General features: G+C 38.3%; 1 protein-coding gene across 7 annotated transcripts in view; it reads left to right on the forward strand.

The window, feature by feature from the left end:
• OSBPL8 (oxysterol binding protein like 8) overlaps positions 1-23965 on the forward strand; it is a 93465-nt gene that overhangs the window by 41818 nt on the left and 27682 nt on the right. For 3 of the 7 annotated variants that reach the window (XM_037390102.1, XM_037390107.1, XM_037390109.1), the window contains 2 exons: positions 219-356; positions 19788-19858. In XM_037390102.1, the coding sequence (XP_037245999.1) occupies positions 219-356; positions 19788-19858 (209 nt within the window). Of the gene's footprint in view, positions 1-218; positions 357-8077; positions 8266-8353; positions 8419-12473; positions 12603-13073; positions 13317-19787; positions 19859-23965 lie in introns of those variants that run through there. The other 4 variants (XM_037390103.1, XM_037390106.1, XM_037390104.1 and 1 more) reach the window with 3 other exon arrangements.

Here is a 23965-nt window from a genome sequence, read left to right on the forward strand (position 1 = left end):
TCTTCATTTTCTGCCTTATGTCTTAGACCAGTCTTGTTGACTTCTTTCTGCTATCCCGTCCAAAGCAAATCTCTGATTTGAAATCCTCTTTTTCAAGGATGAAAAATTTTGCAAGACAGCATTTGAATACCAGTTTCATAAATAGCAGTGAAATTGTTAATAGAAATCTGTGCACAAGCACGTAACATCATTGAATGAGCATCCATTTTGTATTTCAGCAGTGGTAACAAACAGTGATGAATCACAGCTTTTAACTCCAGGAAAAATGAGCCAGCACCAGGGGAAAGAAGCCTATTTTACTCCAACCAAAGAGTTACTCCAACCGTCTATCAGCCCAGGAGCTGCCCATAGCCATGGTAAGACAAAGCTATTTTTTACAGAACTTAAATTTATTTTTAAAGAACTTAAATGTTGACGTTAATTATCTGTTCCAAATGTTGGTTCAAAAACACGGCCTTTCACAATAAAGAGATAAGGAAGAAAGTGTATTGAAATATTATATGTAATTCTTTGTATCCTTATGCGTTAATCTGAAAGAGAAAAATGCATTTGGTGGTGCGCTAGTATATTAAAGCATGCTATGATTTGTGGGAGAACAGTCCATGTGATGGTAAATCATTATCTGTGCGTAATCCTGTAACCAATGAACACATTAATGTCACAGATACTTAAGTTGTGTCTTTCTGCAGAAGTGTTACGATACACCACCTAAGCCTGGAACCTTTGTGTAAAGATCTTTTAACAATTACTACTACTGAAGGATTTTTACCTTTAGGAAAAGTGGAAAAAAACATCTCAGCTCTACTTTCTGCTAGCTTTCAAACAGTCCCTTTGCTGTGCTGAACCTCTTGAAAAAAAAACTCTCAGTGGATCCATGTGAAATGATTGGATGCAAAGTAAATCTCATCAGTAGCTCTGATGTGTTGATAGCCTGTTCAAAAAAACAAAACCCAAGCAATAGTAGTTCTCCTTGTGCTTCTTTGCTTTTGAAACTGCTTGTGTTTTCTTATTGCCTAGGATATCATTAGACATGTTTGTTACGGTGTGTGGAGTCCTTAGTGAAAGCTTCAGACTTTTAAAATTAATATTCTCTCTCTCAGTTTTACTCACGGCAGCCATGCTAGTTATCTATGCTTCCTTTAGTTCTTGCCATGAGTAGTGTTCCTGAGATTTGATTTTTTTTTATATTTTTTTGGTGGTATGACCTTCCCTAACTCCCACAGCTTGATTTTTTCAGAGTAATGATGTTAGTCCATCAGAGTAATAAAGACAGTGTCTCAGGAATGTCCTGTTTTCAGGACTCAATGGAATCATTGTCCTGTTTTCCCTTCAGTACTGTTTAGATGAAAATAAAAAACTTGGAAACCAAAGATAGTTGTTACCATGTTGAACCTGGTAGTCTTTTAGTGTATTTTAAAAATTCTTAGGTAGAATTTTCAATGCTATGCACAGCTAGCTTGGGTATTTTCTAAAAGCTGCTGTTATCTCTCTGGAACAGCTTGATGTTCTCTGGGTTGCGTTGTGCTTAGTCTGCAAGTATGTTCTGTAGAAAGTACTTGTATAACTTGTTTTATTATATTTAAAGAAATTTTTGGTTATTCTCTCTATGTACTGTGTTGTATCACTTACTAGACAAATGTAGTAGTTACATAATTGTATTTGAATATTCTAGTAAATTCTTCCTTTTAGTGTTACTGTTCCCACTAATTTAGTCAGCCTGTTGTGCTTTTTTTAAGGGCTTTTCACTCATAGGAAAAATCATTAAAAGGGGCTTGAAAAGTACCAAGACTTGATCGTGCTACGTCAGACTCCTTGCAAATATTGTTCTACCTCCTGATCTTTTCCTCTGATTATTTTAGGGCTTATATAAGTGATTTTAAGCTGGTTAAATGTATCTGTGCCTTTTTTAGCATCAGTCATCACTGACTTAATCTTCCAGGAGTACTACTGGAAATGAGTCTGTAGTTTCATTAAACAAATGAAAAGTAGTGAAAAGGCATGGTATGGGGCTAGGCTTCATAAGCCTTTAATTACTACTAGCCTATATGCCATTTGGGAGATGTAGGTTTGATTTTTATGGAGGGAGCTGACCCACATTTAGAAGTTGGGTGATTATTCTGTCGTAGTTGTTCCTATGGGAAAATTACGGTGCAGATGAAAACGTGAGCTTATTACTTAGGGAAAAAGAGATGCCGTGCAAGCCTGAAAAATGTGAAGTAGAACAGTTTAAAGTGATGGAGTACTTGAAGCTGATTATTGTATCTGAAAAGACCTTTACAATATACCTGGGGTGTTGTAGGATGAGACTATGCAGAAATACAGGAAATGTTTACATACAGGATTTAAAAGCATGTACTATGTACTGAATGGGGATCCTAGTAGTCGCTGGCACCTGAGTGCATCCTTAGGAGATGGTAATGTAAACAAACAACTCAAAAGCATGCTAGGCACAGGATAAAAGAGAATTGAAACAGAAAAATGTATGATACAATCTACAAAGAACTGATTAAATATGTATAGAGAGGAGCTGTGACATGGGTGCTTAGCTTTTGTCACTGGACAGTTGGATGTTGTTCGGTGCTATTTGGCCACCATTACCTAAGTTAGGTTCCCTGCTGCCTGAATAAAAGAACCTGTGTGGCAAAGCCAGTTTTGAATAGAGCTTGTGGTTAAAAATAAATGAGTTGGAATGAAACAAAACCTGTGAAGGGGCAGTTTGCAGAGCAGCTAGTACTAACTTCATTGTTACTGGGGAAACACTACCACATGTGCCAGATTCTTTGGCTGGCCAGCAGCAGGCCAGGGAGAGGCATGCTCAGTGCCCATCACTTGGAAAATCTACTGGAATAACTTAATTTGGGGTTTTGTGGGTGTTTTAAGTAATATCCTAATGACAAGTATTAAAAATATGATTAAAAGTATGTGAGTCTTAATATGAGGGAGTGGAGGTCGACATTTAATGTTAGTTTGGGCCATTGGCTTCCTATTTGGGACAAAGGGAACCATGTAACGTGTCAATGTGAAGTTGTAAGCCGTATACATTTCATGATTTTAAGTGCCCCTGTGTATAAATACTGAGTTTTCATTTATGCAACTCTATCTCTGGATTTCAGAAAGCTTCTGGTTTCTTCGTTTGAGAGACATGACTCCCTCCTCCCTCATTCTCATCACTTTTGTGAGATGGAACTTGCTATGTCATTTGAGCCAGAGATTGGGGTCTCTTTTTCGGAGTCCAACGCTGATCTGTTACAAACAAAGAGTACAGTTTTATCTGGCAGCATTGCCTAGTGATCATTCCGCAAAACACTATTTACACTATCATTGTTCTGTATAATCTTTGCATGAAAAAATTGCAGCTTCTTAGTTGACGTAATATTTTCAAGATCCTTGAATATATGCTGTCCTTTGTTCTGAGGCTGAAGACTAGCTTACCTTTGAGGCTACAGACTGGCACTTACAGCTGTGGAGATCAGACTTGCTTCCATAGAAAGCTTCAGTGAAGTTGTTTGACAGAAATGTATTTTAAAAATTGATGGTGGGGATTATGCTTATGTCATGTCAACCAGTTTATGTAGAAAGTTCAGTTTTAGTGGTGAATGGCTGACTCAGTCATATATATAGCATTGGTCCTGAGATGGGTTTCTAATTTTAATTCGTGGGCAAGCAGAAATAAATTAAATCCACAAGTGGTTAACTAGAGTGTCAGAGTAAGATAGTCCTGATTATGCTGCAATTGCAATTTTTTCTATAAAACAAATTTATTGAGCCTGGAAACATCAGTGCCTTCAAGGTGGAGAATACCAAAATCCAACTTCTATCTAGCAAAAACTGACACACTCCGATATGTTGAGTTTTAAGAGACATCAAAACAAACCTTAGGAAACAGCTTTTTGCATTCACAGCATGCAAGGAAGGATTTAATAAAAGCACTAAGTTAGCTTAACTAGACAACTGTTTACATTCTGTGTGGTACCACCATTTGTAGAAAACCAGCAATACAGCTTGTCATAGGAGCTCCAAGCTCAACTACACAAAGGAAAGCTTTCCGATTATGGAGCTTCTCAGCGTCATAACTGAGAAACTGCTGGTGAAAGTGGCCTTGAGCAGCTCCACACTGGGTTGATCTTGAAAACTTTTACTGATTTCCCTCACTTTTCATTGTATATGTTTAAGAAAGCAGCTTCTAGACTGTTTCACTCAATGGCTCACTCACATGGATTACTTTGCTTCTCAAACCAAGGTGGGAAATGGTAAAACAGTAATAAAGATCTGGCAAGAATCTGCAAGATCAAACTTTCTGAAGTTTTTGTTTTCCCTCGCATAGTCTTCAATTATATACTTTTGAAGTCTTTGTTCTTAATTGTCCTTTCATAATACTTGCCAAGTTAGTCCTGTCTCTAACTTGTCAATGCCATATCTTATATGTGAATGTTGCCTTCCAATATGTTTTATGTTCAGATCATTGTTTTTCTTGAGTTATATGCTAGGTAGTGAAATCTTCCTAGTTCTCCATGCCTTGAACGTACTGAATGATCTTACTGTGGTTTTTTTGCTAAGTATTTTATTTAGAATTGTCAAAATTGGACCTAAATAATTAGTAGCCTTTTGATGGAAACTTTGATGGGTTTGGGGAGTTAGCTTTAGCTTTAAAGCTTTGTTTATGTTTGTGAAATGGTGTGGGTTTTAGGCTCTAGTGAGCTAGCATGGCCTTGCCAGCTCACCAAGGCCTCGTTTTTGTAAGTGTAGTGCATATAGATATTAGTACTGCTTAAACATCTTCCAGTTCTAGCAGCTGACACAATGTTAATTTAGCTCATTTTGTGCGTTTGCGTTTCTATGGTTGAAAATGTTATTAACATTTATAAATGTTTCCATTGTAAATGAGGAAAGCACTAAAATAGGTTAAAAAAAGTAAAAACCCCAAAATAAGCTTGATAAAAGTTTAAGTGTGACCAAAAGGAATCACTGACAAAACTAGTTTATTACAGTTAAAAAATGAACATGAAAAATACTGAATACAAGACTTTGTATTTTCAAAAGTGGTAAAGCTGTAAAGCAGAACTCTGCTTGCTGATGTAAGCTGTTTATGTTGTTATACAAATTATCCCTGGTAAATTGGATTCTTGTAAATCTTGTTAACTCAGACTTACATTGGGATACTGCTTTATTTGTTTGATAAAATAGATTAATATAGAAATAATGATCCCTTGAAACTTACAAAAAAATCTGAAGTCTCCTGAGAAAGTGCCTGATATGTTTTAACAGGCATTTGTAAGTTAAAAAATATTTCAAACTTTATGAAAACAGCATAGATGCTTGAATAATAATAAGCTGTACTTGCAGTAAAGATAGAAATCTAGTTAAGATAGTATTATTAAAAATTCTGTAATAGGATGTTTGAAAATGGCTGACTTGTCTGTATTTTTCCTGTCTTTATGCAAGGCATTGATGAGATGCATATGGGGTGAAAATGTGAGTAGTATCTGGGAAAAACATGTTAGCATGGTGAAGATTGAGGAGATATTTTACAATGATGTAAATCTTTGAGCTAAATTAACAGCTTCTTACTTTTTTCTTTTTAAGTCATATAAGGGTAAGCAGTGAAAGTGTGTGCCCAGAGGGTGTGTGAGCTAAGAAACTGGATCTGCCTCTCCTTGCCAGTAGAGGAGTAGTAGTTGTTAACTCAGTTTGCAATATGATGAACATGTGTTCTGTGTCACAGGACTGAGCAACAGAAGTGGCTTAGGTGGAGGGAGGTGGGTTGACAGTGGAAGCAGAATTATAGGTCTGATGATGATCACAATGAATAGAAAGGAGGAAGTGAACCTGATTTTGGGGGAGAGTAAAGGCATTTTTGGCTGTGCTGAGCTTGTACTGAAGTCTGTTTCAGAGTAAACATCTAAAGGACATGCTAGGATTTTAATCCATAGGACACTGCATTTGGGGAGAAAATAGCAAATTTATTTTTGCACGTGAGTGAAGGTGGAGTGAAAAATACATGCTTTCAAGCAGTAGGTCCTGGAGGACACTTATTACCCACTGAAGGGAGATGCCTTTGGAGCTGTAATGACCAATAATATACACGACTTGGACATTACTGTGTACCCGGGGCAGCTAACAAGTTCAAGGTGGTTTGTTGTACACTTGTAAAGCTTGCAGCTTTGAAAAAAATTTTGTTTCAGGTGTTTGGCTCAGTTGGCAGCAGCAGCGATGGCATGTTTTGTTTGACCAGACAGTAAGAAATGTCTGGAGCTCCTGACTCATCATCCCTGTTCTGGCTCGCTGGTGGTCAGTCAGCATGCAAGAAGCTCTGGAAATGTAGTACACACCTCCTTTTACCAGCTCTCAGGGCAAGACAGATTACTGAGTCCAGTGGAAGGAAAGATACATCCCTGTGTCAGTGAACTCAAAGCCTTTTCAAGGTATTAGCAGCTTTTCCTGAGATGGGCACTTGGATTCAGTGCTTTGGCCAGGTTTTTGCCAGGAGGTCATGAGAGCCGGCTCATACATGTGAATGCACAAGGCAGAAGCCACAGAAGAGAAGCACTGTGGTGGAGAGAGAGGGAGGGAAATCCTGCATGCTCTGGTTGTAGCAGATGCATGCATTGAGCACAGGGGAGGCTGTAACTCCATTGGTAGAATACTGATCACTGTTTAATTGCCACCTCCTGCTTTTCTTTCAACTAGCACTTTTCACTGTGTTAATGTTTCTTTTTGATAATGGTATTTGGCTTGCAGATGGTGATATCTTGCTGATCTGTTTGGTTCCAAATCAAGCTGTTTCCTGGGTACCTGGGATTATATATATCTTTGATAATGATTTCTGGGTTTCTTCTCATGTTTACTTTGATTTTGCTGTCTACGTCTAGACAGACTTAGTCATGGAAGTAACTTCATGCAGTCTCCTGTTCCCTTCCACTGTATCTGTCCTCTGACTAGAGGATCTGAAGAATGGGTAAATAATTTAACATCTTGACACAGTGACAGCAAATTATTATGAAGCATGTGATGCTTTTTTACCTCACTTCATCTTTCCTTAAGTCTGTCTTACTGTCTTAGCACTAGAGAAGAAACTGCTGGAGGGCTTGTTGAGGCTCGCAGACAAGTTTATTTTTTAATGCTTCCATATTAACAGCGAATGCTTCTATGTTAACAGTGGATATTACTTCTGAAGTCAGGCACGTTCTCTGCAGACTTAGAAAAATGTTTTGCTTTCTCCTGCTGTGTGGGAATTCTGTCTAAAACCTTGCAAGCCCTTGCACTTGGAGAGTCTTGGTCTCTCTTGTTGTGTTCTTGGGGGAGGTGTTTTAGTTTGTCTTACCTTGTCTTTTGATAGAGGCAGTATGTTGTAATCGGCAGTGTATAGGAGCTATGTGGACGGGTTGTTCTTTAGGTCATTCTGGATTAGTATCTGTTGTACTGCTGCAGGGACCTGACCCCAGTGACATAGGGTCACTTTTAAGTTCTGTGGTGGGATGTGTACCTCACAGGAGTGAAGCCCCAGTTCAGCAAAATTTGTGACTTACTCAGAATAGCTTTAGTGATGCTTGTCTTCAACGGGATGTGAGTGAAGTTTTTGTCACAGTAATCAAGGAAGCAATTTGACCCCTAAATATGCTGGGTTTAGTTTATGTTACCAGTCTGAATTTCTTGTGAAATGTTTTAAGTTCTGCTGTATGTGGTTAGTTTCCTGAATCTATTGTCTTGACCTCCTGCTTTCTTGCTGTAATGCATACTCTGCCACATTCCTCTCTGCAAGTCATTGTGTGTTTATTAGAACTTGCAATGTCTGAAATGCTGCTCCACCCAGTATTTGTGGATTGGGTAAATTGCATGTGCTCCTTTCTGTGTGGGTTATAGCCTTATGCAAGCATGGTGCTGGGTTTGACAGACACCGCAGGGCTCATTACTGTGAAACTTCTCGAGCAAGTTCTTTTTCTCCCTGACCATCTTTGCAGAGCTGGCCGACTTGAACCTGAACTGCGACAATTTCATAAGGGCTGAGGTGAAAACTGTTGAAACCTGAGCAGTGAGCAAGGCTGTTTGCTCTGGGTGGGAGGGGCTGAGCAGGAGTGTTGGCAAGCGAGGAGGTGCAGCAAAGTACAGTTGTCAACGGGGCGCTGAGCCTTGGTGCTCCTTCATAACCACGCTCAGGCGTGCCTCCGGAATTACTCCTCAGCTCAGCTGCCCTCGACTGGGGAACACCAGAGAACAGAAGATTATTTGGTGAAAGACACTTGCCACTGTAAACTACTGACACAACTGGTAGCCTCATGGTTCAGATGTCTTTTTTCTGAATTGAATATTGGTGTCTGAAGGCAAGTATATCTTTAAAAGCCTTTTTGTTAAATAGGAGAAAACCATTTCGACTTGAAGTCCATGTGCAAAAATCAGATGCTGGATAAAAGTAATTTATAGGTATGGTAGTCTGGTGTTTTCCTTTTTCTGTTTTCTGCGTGCTGCAAAGAGTTTGTTTGTACTGCATGTAGACAATTATTTGTGACCTTTTCTTTTGTTGGACTGGGGGTAGAATTCTAGTGGAGAACATAGCATTGTCGAGATGCCAGGGCAAATTATTGTTGGACTTGAAGGGCAAGTCTAAAAAGCTGCTGTCTTCTCTATGTTCTCCATTCTCCTTCCCCCTTCTTCTCCCTCTAGCTTTCACAGACTTTGGTTTTAAGAAGGCTTTGGGTTTTCCTTGTATACCTCTAAAGGGAAAGGATACCTTTTTTTTTTTTTTTTTTTTTACTTTGTCTCACTAGATATATTCCTAGTTGTATTATTGCATCAGTATCAGTTTGTGTGATGTGTTCATTATTTTAAACTTCTAAAATCTACATAAAAAAGGATTTTGATATTTAAAATTCCTGTTGGATAGTGCAGAATATGTTTGATTTGAGTTCAGTTTCCATGCTTGAAATTCATACCTGTACAATTCAGAGAGGTCTTTTTTGAAAAGCCTGGTTTTTTCAGCTGTAAATATTTTGAATTGGAGAAATGTCTTAAAAATGAAATCAGGCTTTGTTACAAGTGTTCATGTACTGTTGGGATTGCATGTATCTTCTGTTTGCCTTTGCTTTGTATACGGAGATTTGAGTTTTGTCCCATGCAGTATCCTGGAAAAATGTCTTAAGCACAGGATTATGATTTGTTTTTCAGCCAGCACTTACTACTGAAGAAGCTCTGATTGAGTAGCTGAAATGAGAAATGCATTCTTCCCTTCAGAAAAATACATAAAACAGTTAAGTTTTCCTCCTCTAAAGAGATGTTCAACAGTTTGACTGAGAATGAGTTCTCCCCCTGCACTGAGATAGATGGACTAAATATTTCAGTCTTTTTTTTTTTCTTTTCTTTTTTTCTTTTCTTCCTACTGATTTAGGTATTATATAAAACAGAGAAGCCAGGAGACTTTCTCTCACTTTGTGGCATATTTAGTCTAGTACCTGCTTTCATAAAGTACTTCTGTTCTGAGGAATCTTATTTTTTCATGTACAGGTACATGAGGTGTGTGCCACAGTGTATTTAGGCGAGAGTGCAGATACTTTACTGTTTATGTGGGCTTTTCAGCTTTGTCTGACTCTTGCAGTTGGACTTGGCTGTAGTTCTATTTGGGAATATTTTGAAACCATGTAAACTTGCAAGCTGTGTATGTTACTGCTTTTTCTAAGTCTATCAATTATTAAGGCACTGGGAACCGATATCAAAAGGATAGAAGCCTTCCTGGGACATTAGTGTAAGATCACATAATGGATGGTATTAATCCTAGTTTATGAGTAGATTGACCTATTCTGTCTGAATTGATTTTCAGGGAGGGGAGAAGAGGAAAAAGGATTATTATTTTTTTTGTGTGTGCATGGCTGATGTGGTAGCTAATAAAGTGCACTTTTCCATTTTCACGTACAGAACACGCAAATAAAAGCACTTCCAACTACTTAAAAGTTGTTGGGTTTTTTAAATTTTCTTTTTTAAAAATTTTTTTTTTTAAAAAAAGACACTTCCTCTGGGTCTTCAGGAATCAAATTTATTGTAAGGAATTGAAAGGGTTTCTAAGAGCTTTGGGCACTGAGTGTGCGGAGAGCAGAAACCCCTTTAATGTCGCAGGCAGACGCTCAAGAGTTACAATGAACTTCAGCTTAGGATCATGCCATGGAGAAGAATGCTCACTTTTATTAAATGTTACAGGTTCTTTTTGATCTAACAACCTTTTGGTTGCATGTCAGCTGTCTCTCCAACAACATATACTGCTTTGAAGTAGTTGAAACAATTGAGCATGTGTATACAAGTATTAGCAGGCATAATAAATCACAAGCTGTTGAAAAGTTGGAGAACTAGTGAATTTTTACAGCCAAACCATGTAATTAGCTGTTTTACCACTGTGGATTTAAGTAAAATATGAAGAGTTGTTGGGGGGAGGAAGATGAAGGAATCTTAGATTTTTTTTTATTTTTTTTTTTTCTTTTCCCTCTCCCTTGAGGTGGTAAGACAGAGTCATATTTTGGCACAAGGCACAGAGTCTGCCTCTCCTGTATTGCTGTTGAGTTAAAGCAGAAGATACTTAGTCAGAATGCCCAGGTATCGGTTTCCTTGTTTGGGAGATAGCTTCAGAGGGGGGAAACGTAACAGTATCCATATTGAAATTCTTAATTTTATCTACCCAAAGATTTCAGTTTCGCTTCTAAATAAAGAAAAGGGCATAGGAAGGACAAAGAAGTTTATAATTCATTCTCATTTACAGTTTAGCTATGTGGGTTCTGCGAGGGCGTGGAGAGAAATAGGGGGAAGGCCTTCAGGATTAAGTTGTTCCATCAAACCACTGGATGTCTAGCCACTTTTTAGTAACTTGAACATAATGTGGCAGGGAAGACTATGTTGTGGAAGAACCTGGTAGGCTGGCAGGCAGTGGTGCTCAGTAGTGGCTCTAGAATAGGCTGGCACAGCAGCTGGACCCAGATGCAGGCAAAGCAATGCAGGTGGCTGATGGTGGAGCCTCCTGTTAGTCTGTGTGACCCTGCTGTTCTGGTACAAGGCATGGAAACGTCCTGATACCAGTGTCATCAGCAATGTTCCTGGGTAGGGTCATAGCCCTGACTCTGAAAGATGAGATAACAGGCCCATTAACTGGGCAAGATAGGTCTGTAATGAGAGGATAAAGTTCCTTCTCTGTCTAAGGGGAGTTTTTCTGTTGCAGCTTTTTCTTGATTTTAATTAGAAAAAAGAAAATGCATATTCTGTAGAGACTTGAACCGAGGTAGCTGGTATTTTGTAGCTAAGAAGATAGATTTGGAGAAGTGATGTGGAGCTGTGTAGTGTTCTGTTGTTTTTTTAATTATTATTTTTTTAGAAGCGGTGTTCTCCCTCTTTGCATTTCCTCCTCATTGACCCACCATTCCACTCCTCAAGTTTTTCAGTTGCTCTTTCTGTTCCTTCTGGGAATCTGACAGAAGGACTGCTTCAGCTGAGAGAAATATGAGAGACAGTAATGGATAAATGGAGGCAGGCCTGAATACATGACATACTCATCCAGTTTCTCCCCCTCCCTGTGCTCAAGTGAATAGAGTTTTTCAGTTCTTGTACTAAAGAAGTGAAAGTTACGTATTGAATATAATGGTTTCTATTGATGATTCACACTTGGGTTATTTGCTTGCATCTTTTTTCCATGCTACATATTGGGACATCAGTCTGTTGAGAGGCATGAAGAAATTGTTGTGATTAATAGCATCCTGGAATTTACTATGTTTCATAATCATATGTGTCTTAGTGTATGTATTTATAGGTAATAATGCATGTACACTCTGCACACTTAAAACCTTTTATAGGTGTTATAAAATACTTCAGTCTGCTGTATTATTCTTGAGCCAATGTGAGCTGAAATTACTGAGCTGCAAATAGTGAGTATGCTTCTTTGCATAAGCAGCTGGAGTAAGCAATATTATTTGAGGATTAATGCAATTCACAATATCATTGATTTAATTTGTGGGTTGTGCTTCACTTTGTAAGAAGAGGGGACCTATAGTATGGAGTAAGGGAGAATACAAGTTCTTATTTTCAAGCCATTTCTTTAGTGCCTTATTTTTCTGCTTTCCAGCAAACAGAATAGGTTTCAAAATGTATTTTGTCAGAAATAAGGTGTGGTGCGGAACATGAGATCAGGAGAGAAGCATCAGATGGGAAGGAAGTCCCACAGATGGAAGAGGTTGGCCACGCAGGCTAGTCGGCAGGGCAAAGAAGCAGCCAGTCCAATGAGCAGTGGATGAAGGAGGTTAGGGAGAGCTTATTTGACTTTATTCTGGTAGCTATCAGCAAGAACAGTTTGGATCAGCTGATTTCTAGTCTTGAAGCGCAGTTTACTGGGATTTTTTTGTGTTTAAAATTTTAGTTGGTTCCTTTAAGTGTTTTATTCATTGCATAAAGTATTTGGGACATTAATAATAAAAAACCCTTTTTGTGGAGCTTATTTGTTGCAATTCTTCCAGGAGGCAGGCTCATTTGTGTATATAAATATGGCACAATCTTAGAGGAGAAAAAGCTATCACCTCACCGTTTAAATAAAAGTAAGAAATGAAGATGCAGAACCCACCAATCAGTTGATGAAAACTAGCTAGGTAAGTGCCTAACCAGGAAAGTTCAACATGGCTGTGTAATGCAAAACATTGGCTCCCTTTTCAGATTCTTGCAGCATACCACAGTATCAAATAGGGAAGCCTCATAGCTCACGAGTTGTGCTTTGTGCAATGTAAATTTGGGACTTGGAAGACTAACAGGAAAAAGAACTGATTTAAGGAATCCTTAAAACCTACATAATCGCCATTTTTGTGTGCTTAGAAAGTACAGATGAGTAGGACCACAAATGAGATTTGAAAAATGAGATGTGAAAAATGAGATGTGGTATTTGTTGTAAAGAGGAGCTGAAGCAAAGCCATTCTGCTTTAAGAGTCCTAATGGGTTTGACAAGAGGAGTATAGTATTGCTTGGCTTGCTGCTGCCTTGGCAGCCTCCTTCTCTTCACCGCATTTTTCATGTGTGCCCTTGGTTTGTTTCTTTTTTTTTTTCTCCTTTTGTATCTTACTCATCAGAATGTGAGGTAAAAGGCTGTTACTGCAACACCCTTGTTCCAAGCAGCTAATGCTAACCAGCTTTCACAGAGAACATAATCCTTACACAAACAGCTTAACTCATGAATGAAGAGGGTCCAGTGCGACGTAGGTTTTCTTCATGTGCTGGGATTTCATCTGTCTTTTCTCCAAGAGCTGATGGCCGAAAGCTCATCCGGAATGCTTCATTTGGAGGATATAATGAACTCTCTCCTGCTTTACCAGGTTTGTTTTGGTCTCGCGTTTCTTAAAATATACGGAAGAGAATATAATTTCTGTCTCAATTTTTTCAGCTTGAGTGAAAGTAACGTACTGAGATCTTGGTAGAAATCAGAAAGAACATTGATTGTATGTGTTTAGATAACAGCTCTTAGTAGTGGCAAGATGTGCAGATAGGCAAGCTGAGTAAGTTAGCTTACACCACAGCAAATCTCTCTTCAAAAGGCATTTGTGTATTTGGTACTGACTGCAATATTTATTTTGGTTGTTTGGGCTTTTATGACTGAAATTCTGTGATGTGGTTTCTAAATATGCCTTCCTCCCTTGTACTTTCCACTGCCTCCACACACAGTGGACTTGCTTTAAAATAGTAAGTGCAGCAGAAGGTTTTAATTTAGCTGTAACTACTGAAGAATCTACATACTTGTCATCGGTGGTTTGGCATAAAATGACAGGATAGAATGAGCTAGGGCTAAAAGCATAGCCTTGCTAAATTTTGGAGTGTAAGATTTTTAAGACATTTAACACCAGAAAGGGCTTGAATCTCCTTTTACTCAGTTTTGTTGTTTCCTGAAAATCAGTACTGGAATATTGAAATTAATTTCTAGAGTTTCATTGTCCATAATGTGCTCTTCTGATATAGGTACCTGAATTTCAGCCGTTTACTTCAGGAAACTTGGATGCTTGAAAATGTGTTACAAGGTCACCCCTTCCTGAAAGGGAACATTGTAGAAATTGTACATTCTTACCAGAATTACTCTGAATGTGTGATTTGTCTTTTCGTGTGCGCACATACACACTTTGTTGCATAGTCCCATGGGGCCGCAGTGCTGGGGGCAGGGCAATAAAATATTTTTCACTTTTTATTGTATGCCTTCTGCAGAATAGCTCACTGAATTTGTAAACCCTGGCTCTGAAGCCTTGGAGAAGGTTTGGGGTGCATGGGGAGGGTTGCGGGCTGGCAGTTAGGGAATGCTCTGCATCACTGAGTGGTGCTAGCCGGCAGAATCACTGGAGCAGCATATTCAGGCTCAGATGGGTGGGGGCAGTTGCTTGGGACGCCATGTTCTATTAAACTTCGTGGTTTAACCTATAACACCTCCTTATACTCTACTTCATGAAATGGTTAGTCTTTACCAAAAATCTAACACTGAGTTTTATTCAAACTGCTCAGGAAATAAAGATCTCAAAGCTTGAAAGCGTGGAGTTGGCAACGGGGCATATCCTTCCTACCTTTAAAATAATAGTGTGTAGTCTGATAATTACTGAAACAAAAAGTGATTCATTTTCTGTTTGCTTCCTTCCCATATACAATTCTACATTAAAGCTGTTTGCTGTTTTTAAGTGGGCAATGAGTGACTTCTTAAAATGCAGAACAGATGGAAAACAGTTTTCACTTAAAAAAAAAAAAAAATCAAGTGGCAACATATAACTAAAAAATGTTTTATCTTTTGGAATCTTCCATATGTCTGAAGAGTTTAAACAATCTTAATATGTTGGAAGGTATACTTTTTCATTTTGGTTTAAGCAAGGAGTAGTTATTGCCTGTCTAAGAGATACTCAAGTATACAGTTACATGTTACAGTGAGGACAAGCTTTGGTTATTGCTTATTATTTTGTATGGTGGTTGCAAAAGCAAACATGACTGTGAGAAAATACGTAGAAGAACTTTGCTTGCTTTTCTGATTACATCAGTTTCAAAATCCATGGAGGATCTGAATTAGTTAATATGGGATTGTCTTCTTAAAAACCGGTTGTCAGCAAGCTCTTGAAAATCAGTCAGTTAAAAAGACTATTGTTTCTTTTGAACTTGTTCGGTTCTTCAGAAAGAATTTTCCTTTTTCTTTTCTGTGTTTATTATATAACACCAGTATTGGTATCTCCTACTAAGTATAGCTCATAGTTCTTCTAGAAGCATTTAGTTTTTCAGCTCAATTATTCATTCTTCACAACTGCACATGCACGTCGCTAGTCAAATCAGGCTGTTCCTTGCTTTTCGTTTGAAAGTCAGTTATATTGTTGCTTGGCTTGCTGTTTCCGATCTTTTCATGCATTGTATTGCTTTTTTAACTGGTTCTTCTGTTTGTTGGAAAACAAGCCTCCAGTGGATAGTAATTCTTTTTGGATAAAATAGATCTGACATGAAAAAGTAATATGTTTTTTCTGATGCATTTTTCTCAGGTATCCTAACTGCAGATGGTATTTGTTGAGAGGTACAAAACCGGTATTTGAGATGTAGGAGATGTTACGTGTTTGATTTTGGGTTTTCCTCTTCCCTCAGTCTTGAGTAAAGGGACAGATTGCAGGTGCAACTTTAAAGAATGATACCTGTGTTATGCTTCAAAATTGAAATATCTTTATTAAAGAGTTTTGTTTTAAAATGCACCCTTACCACAGACTTTAAGCTAGAAATTCTTTAATGCTAATCTTTCAATATATTTACTCCTCATCTTTTGTTGAAGACAATGTTTTGGAGGATTTTTTTTTTTCCTTTTGGTATTGACTGCGTATTCCAGCTCAGCCTCTAAAGAAGCACTGTTCAGTTTTTTTCTTTGACATCTTGCATGTATAGAGTTCTGGTTGATCCACTTGCATGCAAGTTGTCAAGCTCTCACATCTGCCTGAAAGCTTATAAAGAGGTTTTATGTAGATTGCCACCTGCAAGTTCTGAAGTACTTGCCAAGTGCTCACTGTAGGAACATACTAATCGACAGTTTTGTTGGCTTCTAAGGTCATACCATGAACGGTGGCTGGCTGTACTGGAGTTGGGATCAGCTTTCAGAGCCTGTGGAGCCTCTGATGTTAAGACACGGAAAGTCACACTGGGAGAAAGTCTGTTAAGACATAGTGTTGCTCTGAACACAATCCCTGATGTCCAGAACTGCTTTAGAGGCTATGATAGTGGAGCTTGTGTTTAAAATAAAAATACTTTTAAAAATAAATAAATAAATCTGCAATTGCCTTAATACTGGGAGCTCAATCTGCAGCTCTGAAGGTTGATTCAAATGGCATTTCCTCGCTGTGTCCTTACTCTGAAGATTGCTTTCATGATTTTACGTAGAAAATGATAGACAAATTCAAGAGATTTAATAGAGAGGAAGTTACAGAAAGAGGCTGCATCTTCAACACCTGAAATTCTACATTGTGAAGTGTGAGCTCAGGTTATTTTGTTGAAGAGTTCCTGGTTGAATTACAGGATGGGAAACAGCAAGTTAGCTAAAATACTAAGCCAAAATCCACTGCTGATAAACACTGAAAAACTTGTAACACATGATTGTTATTAAATCCTACCTCTAGTCTTTCATACCCTGGCAGTCTGTGCTCCAGACACTGTCCGATGGCTTTTTGTGGTGCAATTGTCAGTACCTCTGGAGTGAACAAAACTACCAAAGAACCAGCAACAACAAAGCATCATTTAGGGGCACAGCTTTCTTGGCTTTGCTGTTGTCTTTGTTGGAAATCCACAGAGAAATTTGTTCTTCATAACTGGTAGCAGGAAGGGAGAAAACAATATTTCTTATTGTTGATTCTGTGAATATAGTTTTTCTGTTGTTGTTTTCCTGACCAAGTATTTCCAAGGCAAAATGGATATTGTCCTCAGCTTGGGCCCATATATAGCTTTTTGTGATGTTTCAGTACAAATTTCCCTGCAGGTTTTAGTATCATACTGTTTTTGTTAGAAGAAGTAAGACTGTTTTATGGTATTGAGATCTCTCCATCTTAACAGAGGCTCCTTGGAAAATGCGTCCTTACAGTGGGGGAGGCTGTGTCTGGATCGGCACCTGAATAATGATTTATTTTTTAACATACATTTCAGCACGTGGGGAGAAAAGCTTTCTGTGTGTATTCTGAGTGAGCATAGCCATTCTACAGAGAGGGAGGTTACAAGTGGGGTGGGGTGGGATGTGAAGCTAAGTGGCTGGGTTTCCTCACAGACCCAGATGGAGCAGTGCAGAGGCGTTCCAGGGTCTGCAGTACCCTGATTTGGGTCGGCCAGCAAACCCCTCAAACAGCCCTTTGCTCTGCATGTGGGTAAGGAAGGGAACAGTGAGTATGGTGGCATGTTTATTTAATCAGCATGCACACCTCTCAGGCTCCAGACGCAGGAAGCAAGGAGGTGGAAATCATGGAAACAGGACTGAACTTTGGTATTTGTGTCTGATTCTCTGGGTCAGAGTAGTTCTTTCAGTTCTCATTTCTGCTTGCTGATATTGATGAAAAGTTTGGTTATGAAAATAAAGACTTATGTTTGTTAGATATAGATATGTAAAGCCCTTAAAAATGTTGTGCTTTAGAAAGCAAGCTGTGAATTACAGCTTTCCCTTTTGTAACGGCAAGCCTGACTTAGTACTTCCTTGTTGATTCCCATCACTAAGTGTTCTGTATGTGCCTATAACTACATAAGTAAAAATGGGAAAGCCATTAGAAAATGCCTGCATTACTTTTTTGGTGGAACTGGGTTCCTAACATGGCATTTCTTTTGAGTATGAAGGTGAGGAGAAAACCTCATTACTGTGGTTCTGGTCTGTTTGACTGCCTGAGACTGGCATCAAATTTAGTAACTTTTTTGTTAACTGAGGCAGGTCTTGTCCTCTTAAGGCTTGAAGCAACCTTTGTTTTGTTTGAGCACCTGATGACTGGTACTGTAGAAAATGTACTATTGTATTTGATGTTATTTAGGAAATGTGGCTTCTGGCTTCTGGATCATGACATGCCTTTTGGATGTTTTTTTTTTCTGTATTCCCTAGTGCTACAGATCTTGTGCCTGTCTACCTACTTCTTCCCTCTGGTCAAATAGTCTTCTGCATTACAGGTTTTCATCAGCTGAACAAACCTATCACAGATGGGTTGGAAGAATTTCAAAAGGAAGGGTTTAATGAGCTATGCACATTAAGGCTTCTATAAAGACATATAAAAGTTTCTTTAAACACATTTAAGGTTTACATTCGGTAAACATGAACTTTAATTGTATTGCAATATATTTTTTTTTAAAATCTGGTCTGAAAAAAGGATCTCTGCAAAAGGTGATAAACATAAAAACCCAAAAGACTGATTACCCGATGAAAACTAAGAAGAATCTTGGATTTCTCATGTAACTGGAAGACCAACCTAACTCAGTGAAACTTCCCAAGATCCATATTTCTAATAGATGAATCAGTTCTGTGTTAGAGTTTCTGGGTATTGTAAGAGTGGAAGGGTGAATATACTAATTAAAAAAAAAAATTAAAATCCTGCTCTGAACAAACTACTCAACACTGCTACAGAGTGCTAATAATTTTTTTGTTACAGTCATAGTTTCCCCACATATACACACACTCCCCGAAAGAATGTGAAATCAAACTGTTTCTCTGATAAATCTTCTTATTTTAGAGATCTGAGTACCATTTTCTGTTTCAAAGCATTCTGAATGCATGCAAAGGGAAGCTCAGAAGAGCTGTTGGTGTCCATTTATGCAATTTATCTGCTGATGTAGTGCCCTCTCATGGGCTAAAGCTCTAGGGTGCCGCTGTCAGAGACATGCAAGGCTTTTCAGCTGTGTGTATTATTACTGAAATTCATGTATGACTCGTATTTGTCTGCCTTCTACCTGGAGGGCACGCAAATGATGGCTTTTTTACTTACTCAGATAAATGCATTGCAGAATTTGTTTTACTTCTGTTTATGAAAGCTTTATGCTACCACCAGCTTCTTTAAAGAAAATGGATCACTGAGATGTTCTGTCTTGCAGCCAGAGTTGAGTATTTTTCCTTGAGAGGATGCTAGGTTCTCAGTATATGTTCAGTGGCACATAGCAGCTGCACAGCAGCACTAATGCCAGTTGTGACTCCCTTTTCCATTGGCACACTTATACTGGCTACAGCCATTGTCTCGCTTTGCTTTTTGGATACTGGGCAAGTGTGGCGTTTGTACTGTGAGTCATTCACAGAAGATAGATGTGGAATTTTGACGACTGTCTTAATATAAAGCCTTGTAGTTCTGCTTATGCAGTGTCAAGTTGAAAGTAAAAATTCAAGCTTAACATAAGTAACTTTTTTCATTCTCTTGCAAAAAATTGACTGGTGATCTTAATCAGTGTTTTAGATTGGTTTTCATGTAGGTGGTATTTAACAATTATTTCTAGCTACAGAAATGAACAAACCAAAAAAGGTTTGTTTTATTTAGTATTCTTCTCTGTGCATGCATGTATGCAGATAGTGAAGCATGAGAAGATCAAAGGACAAAAGTTTGCACGCCAGATTTACAGTTTGTTAGGCTATTGGATTGGGTGCAGCACCATCCAAATACAGGGGACTGTTCTTGCCTCTTAGTGGCTATTAAATTAGTTTATATTGTAGTTAGCTGGTATGTGTATGTTGTTTGATAATCTGATTTGCTTGCACTTCATGCTAAACAAAATTTGCAAATTTATTGCAAAGGCCATCTCATAAAATGTTAATGTCTTCAAATCATTTGCAACTATGTTGTGTTTTCTTTTAGGTTTTGACAAAGGGAAAGATGATGTGTCACAAAGTAAGGAGGATACAGCACATACTATGTCAAAAAGTAAGGTAAGGAAAGCAACCTTCTAATCTGGCTGGAAAATATCAGTGTGTAAAGGAGTTCTGCATTTTTTTTCTTAAATGCAAATGCATGTAACTTGTATTCTTCAGATTCAGTAAGAGATAAAGATTACATGAAAATCTGCAGTTCAAAATACTGAAAATGTAATGTGGAGTCTTCTCACTGTCATCTTGGGGTGGGAGGTTGCCTTGCCAAATGTAATGATGGGTGAAGGCCAACTCTTGCTACAGAACAGAATTTAAAATCCTTTTAAGCTGTCGGTGAAGAGGCTGTTCACTGAGCTGTAGTAAATCTGCTTATAAGAATGTTAAGGAAACTGTAATTGGAAAAGGTTCAGTTTATTGGCTTAAATTGCCAGAGTAAAACATAGCTAAGTGTACTGTTACCCTGTCTGTACCTCAGAATTCAAGTATAAGGGCCCATTTTGTTGAGGCAATGAGAGTGCAAAGGAAAGCATGCTTAGTAGAATATTAAACTAAGTGTAATTGCTATGCATGTTTATGCTTTGTGGTAGTCTTGATAATAGAAATGGAAAAGGCAGGAGCCAGGGAAATCCATAATCATCATTGTGTAGTCCCAAGAAGGAAAGAACTCACTGAGATGCAGTGAAAACTGAGAACGTCCAAAGTGGACTTGGGAGATGGACACTGCAGCCACCAAAACTGTATCACCTTGTGGTGGCTAAACTTTAAAAAGATAGAAAACATGAACTACCTGGGCAACCAAGAAGGCTCTTTTTATGTAGCAATCCCAGGTCTTTTTTCTCCAGAGCTGTGTTTTGTTCTGATCACAATTATTTACACAAGTAGTTTGCACTAGCGCTCTGACTGAGAATAAAATGTTCTTTTCTGATCGTGTTGAAATAGTAGGTGTGGGATCAGAATTTGTGTAAAAAAGTTATTGTAGTAGCATAGAGAAAAATCTACCATAGCTATCTTTTTCCTTTCCCAAATCCTTTGAAATTTGTAGGTTACAGTTGTAGAACCTGTCAGTTTTAGGACATTGTATAGGCCACTCTGATGCAACCTTCTTTATTTGTTAGCCTATTGTAACTCTTTAAAGTGCTTGAACGTTTTGGTCAGCAGAAGTGCCTGGCATGTCAATGTACTGCATTTTTATCTGGCAATATTTATGTATTTAGAATGTGGAATTCCAGAAAAAAAGATTTTTTTCAATTAAGTGTTGTCATAAAACAGCTGTCTCTTTCTTTTTAACACATTAAAAATTAAAGAGAAGAGGGAAAGGCTGCATTTTGCAGAGGGCGGATGTTGTATATCATTTGATCGCTGAATGGAGTACCTAAGTTTACTGGTTTTATTTAGACATTGCAAAAGGGTAGAGTTGAAAGGCTTTAAATTACCCATCTGTGTGTTTCTTCTGTTTCCTGCTAGGATGTCTGCTGGTTTTTTTAGAGGCAAATATGGTAACAGGCACTTAAACAGATTGTCAGGGTGCAGCAGGCGTGAGCTCTCTACAGGAGGAGGCGAGGACCAGAGCTGAACACAGCTGACTGGCGAGGGGAATGGGGGAGAAGCCTGCTTCTTACCACTCTCGTGCACAGCTCTTGCAATAGCTCTGCTGCAAGGCTGGCACTGCTGTCTGTCAGAGCTGGCCTGGTGCAGGCAGCTGCACCCCTAGGAGACAGAGGGATTGCACTTGAAGTCTTGTCAAAATTTTTTCTGTGATGTTTCATGTGTCAGAGCCTTAGAGAAAAACATTAAAGAGATATTGAAGTTACTGAAAGTGACTTACAAGATTATAGCAACGTTTCCCTGTTTAAATGGTGTCATCAGAATTGCACTGGAGTGAGCAGATTAGTTTCTGCAGCTGATGCTGCAGTTTTGTGGTGTGTAGCTAAGCATTTCAAGCTCTTGGTGTCTTACATCTGACTTGGAATCAAAAAATTTTGAATCTTCCAGCTTTACTGCATCCTAGAGCCTCACTTCTCAGGGAGATCAAGGAAACTTTCTTTACCGTCCAGCTTGCTTCTGATAGAAATATTTATGTTGGCCCAGAAACCTCTAAATCCTTTTTTACTTGGAAATCAAGTTAATACTCTCTCTTTTAACTTGGATTTATTTCAGACTGTATTAATCATTTATCTTTGACTATCCCTTTTTTTTTTTTTTTTCTTTTCCTTATATGTAATTTTCTTGGTTCTTGCCTTTCCAGGATCATAAGTTTTTCTGTGCTTTGCTGTTGCTTTTCTGTCTTTCTACTGTGAAAGATGAGGCCAATATTCCTGCTTCTCCTAATACATATTTTTCTTCATCTGTATTTTTGCAAATACCACATGTGGGGCTTAATAAGACTAGTGGTTCCTTTATAACCCACAAATAAACTTCAGGCTAATAGGAGGTGGTAACTGTCTGTCACAGCTAGTGGGGATGAAGTAGCAGCCCTTCTTTCTGTCTGGATGGAAAAAGCAGTGATGTGACTTGCCCCGGACATGGTACTGAATGTACCGCACTGGGAGTTGCAGTAGGTTCTCTTAAAATGTTGTCATCTTTCAAATTTTGATCCCATCCACTTCGTGTGGATGTAACACTGAGAAAGTTACTAGCTTAAACACGTACAAATCACTCATCTGTCTCACAGTCTGCTGGACAGGTAAATGTGGACCTTGACTCAGTGTTAGGTTAGTGAGCTTTAAATCTGAGATACTGGGAAAATGAGGTTTTGTAACCTGCGATAGAGGTTTGGGCTTTTATATGCATGACCTCTACTTTGCATTAGCTTTCTGTGAGTGAGCAACTAGAATATTCATGAACGTTTTGCTTAAGTTGCTCCATTATAGCTTGCATAACGAGTTCATTACCTCTTCTTATGTGACAGTGATAAGCATTTTTTCCTCTTCTGTTATTACATTTGAAGTACTGTATTGCCTTCAACTTCTAGACAGAGGAATTAAATTTCAGGCTTTACATTTATCTTAAAGCTAAATTTTGAGTGTTAAGAATGTATCTTTAACACAAAATGAAGAGGTTTCCTTCATTTTTTCGAGATGTATATGGAAGGTAGAGAATATTTGCTTATCGTTGAAACGATTTTGAGATAAAATTACTTTTTGCCAGTTATTGCACACATCTTTGGCACTACCTAAGTAAACTCCTGTAAAGTCTTAGTTCTGAACTAAAAGCATCAAAGTAGGATCAAAGTTAAATTGCTTTGTTCTTCTTGTAAATGTTTAATTTTTGTTTCTTTGACTTGAGCAACTTGTGTGTTAAGAGTGCTCAAGTGCACTGTTTTTATTACTGCAAGTAAATTTTCTCAAAAATTGCATATTTTTTACGGGCATTTTATAGTATTCCAAAATAAAAAAATTGGTGAAAGTCTATTGCATTGTGGTCTGAGATTTGAAATGACTGGTCACAAATGTTGAACAGCTAGAGAAGCAGTTTTCATAAACTGTCCTTGAATTTACACAGTTTAGAAGGTTGTATTGATTTTTTTTCTCTTTTTTTTGACTAGGCAGGAACTTTGAGTCTATCAGGCTTATGTTTCAGTGCACAAAGAAATGCAACTCTGTAATTTATCTGAAGCTTGTATATAGTGGATACCTACTCAGTGTTGTCTTGCAGTAGGAATGACATAACTCTGTGATACTTTTTTTTTTTTTTTTTTTAAACCTCTGTATCCCAAGGTGAATATTTGGTGGCTTTAGTTCCCTTTCAACTAGTAGGCAACAGATGCCAAGTAATAAACTTTGAACCTTACAAGATGTGGGGAGAGGTAGGAGGGAGAAATCATGTGGTGCTGAGGCAGCATATTGTCCTGCCATGAGCAAGGACTTGGGTTTCATGAACAAAACTGAGTCTCATTACCCTGTCTGTCGCCACTGTGAGCTTCCCGAAGATGACTTGCGAAGTAATCAGAGTGTGGGATTAGGGAGGAAGGAGCAGAATGAGTGCCATCAGTGGTCGGTTGTACTCTGATGATTTATAGAGCACTGAATGCTAGATTGAAGAGGCTGTATTTTCCTTCATGGGCCACGGGGTAAGTGCCTCTGTAGCAATCCATTCAAAGAAGCTCCATGAAAACTCCATAAATAGGTGGTCAACAGCTCGTGTTACCACTTGTGGTTTGTTTTTTGT

The sequence above is a fragment of the Falco rusticolus genome, chromosome 5 (assembly GCF_015220075.1).
Source record: "Falco rusticolus isolate bFalRus1 chromosome 5, bFalRus1.pri, whole genome shotgun sequence".
In the NCBI taxonomy this organism is placed as follows: Eukaryota; Metazoa; Chordata; class Aves; order Falconiformes; family Falconidae; genus Falco; species Falco rusticolus.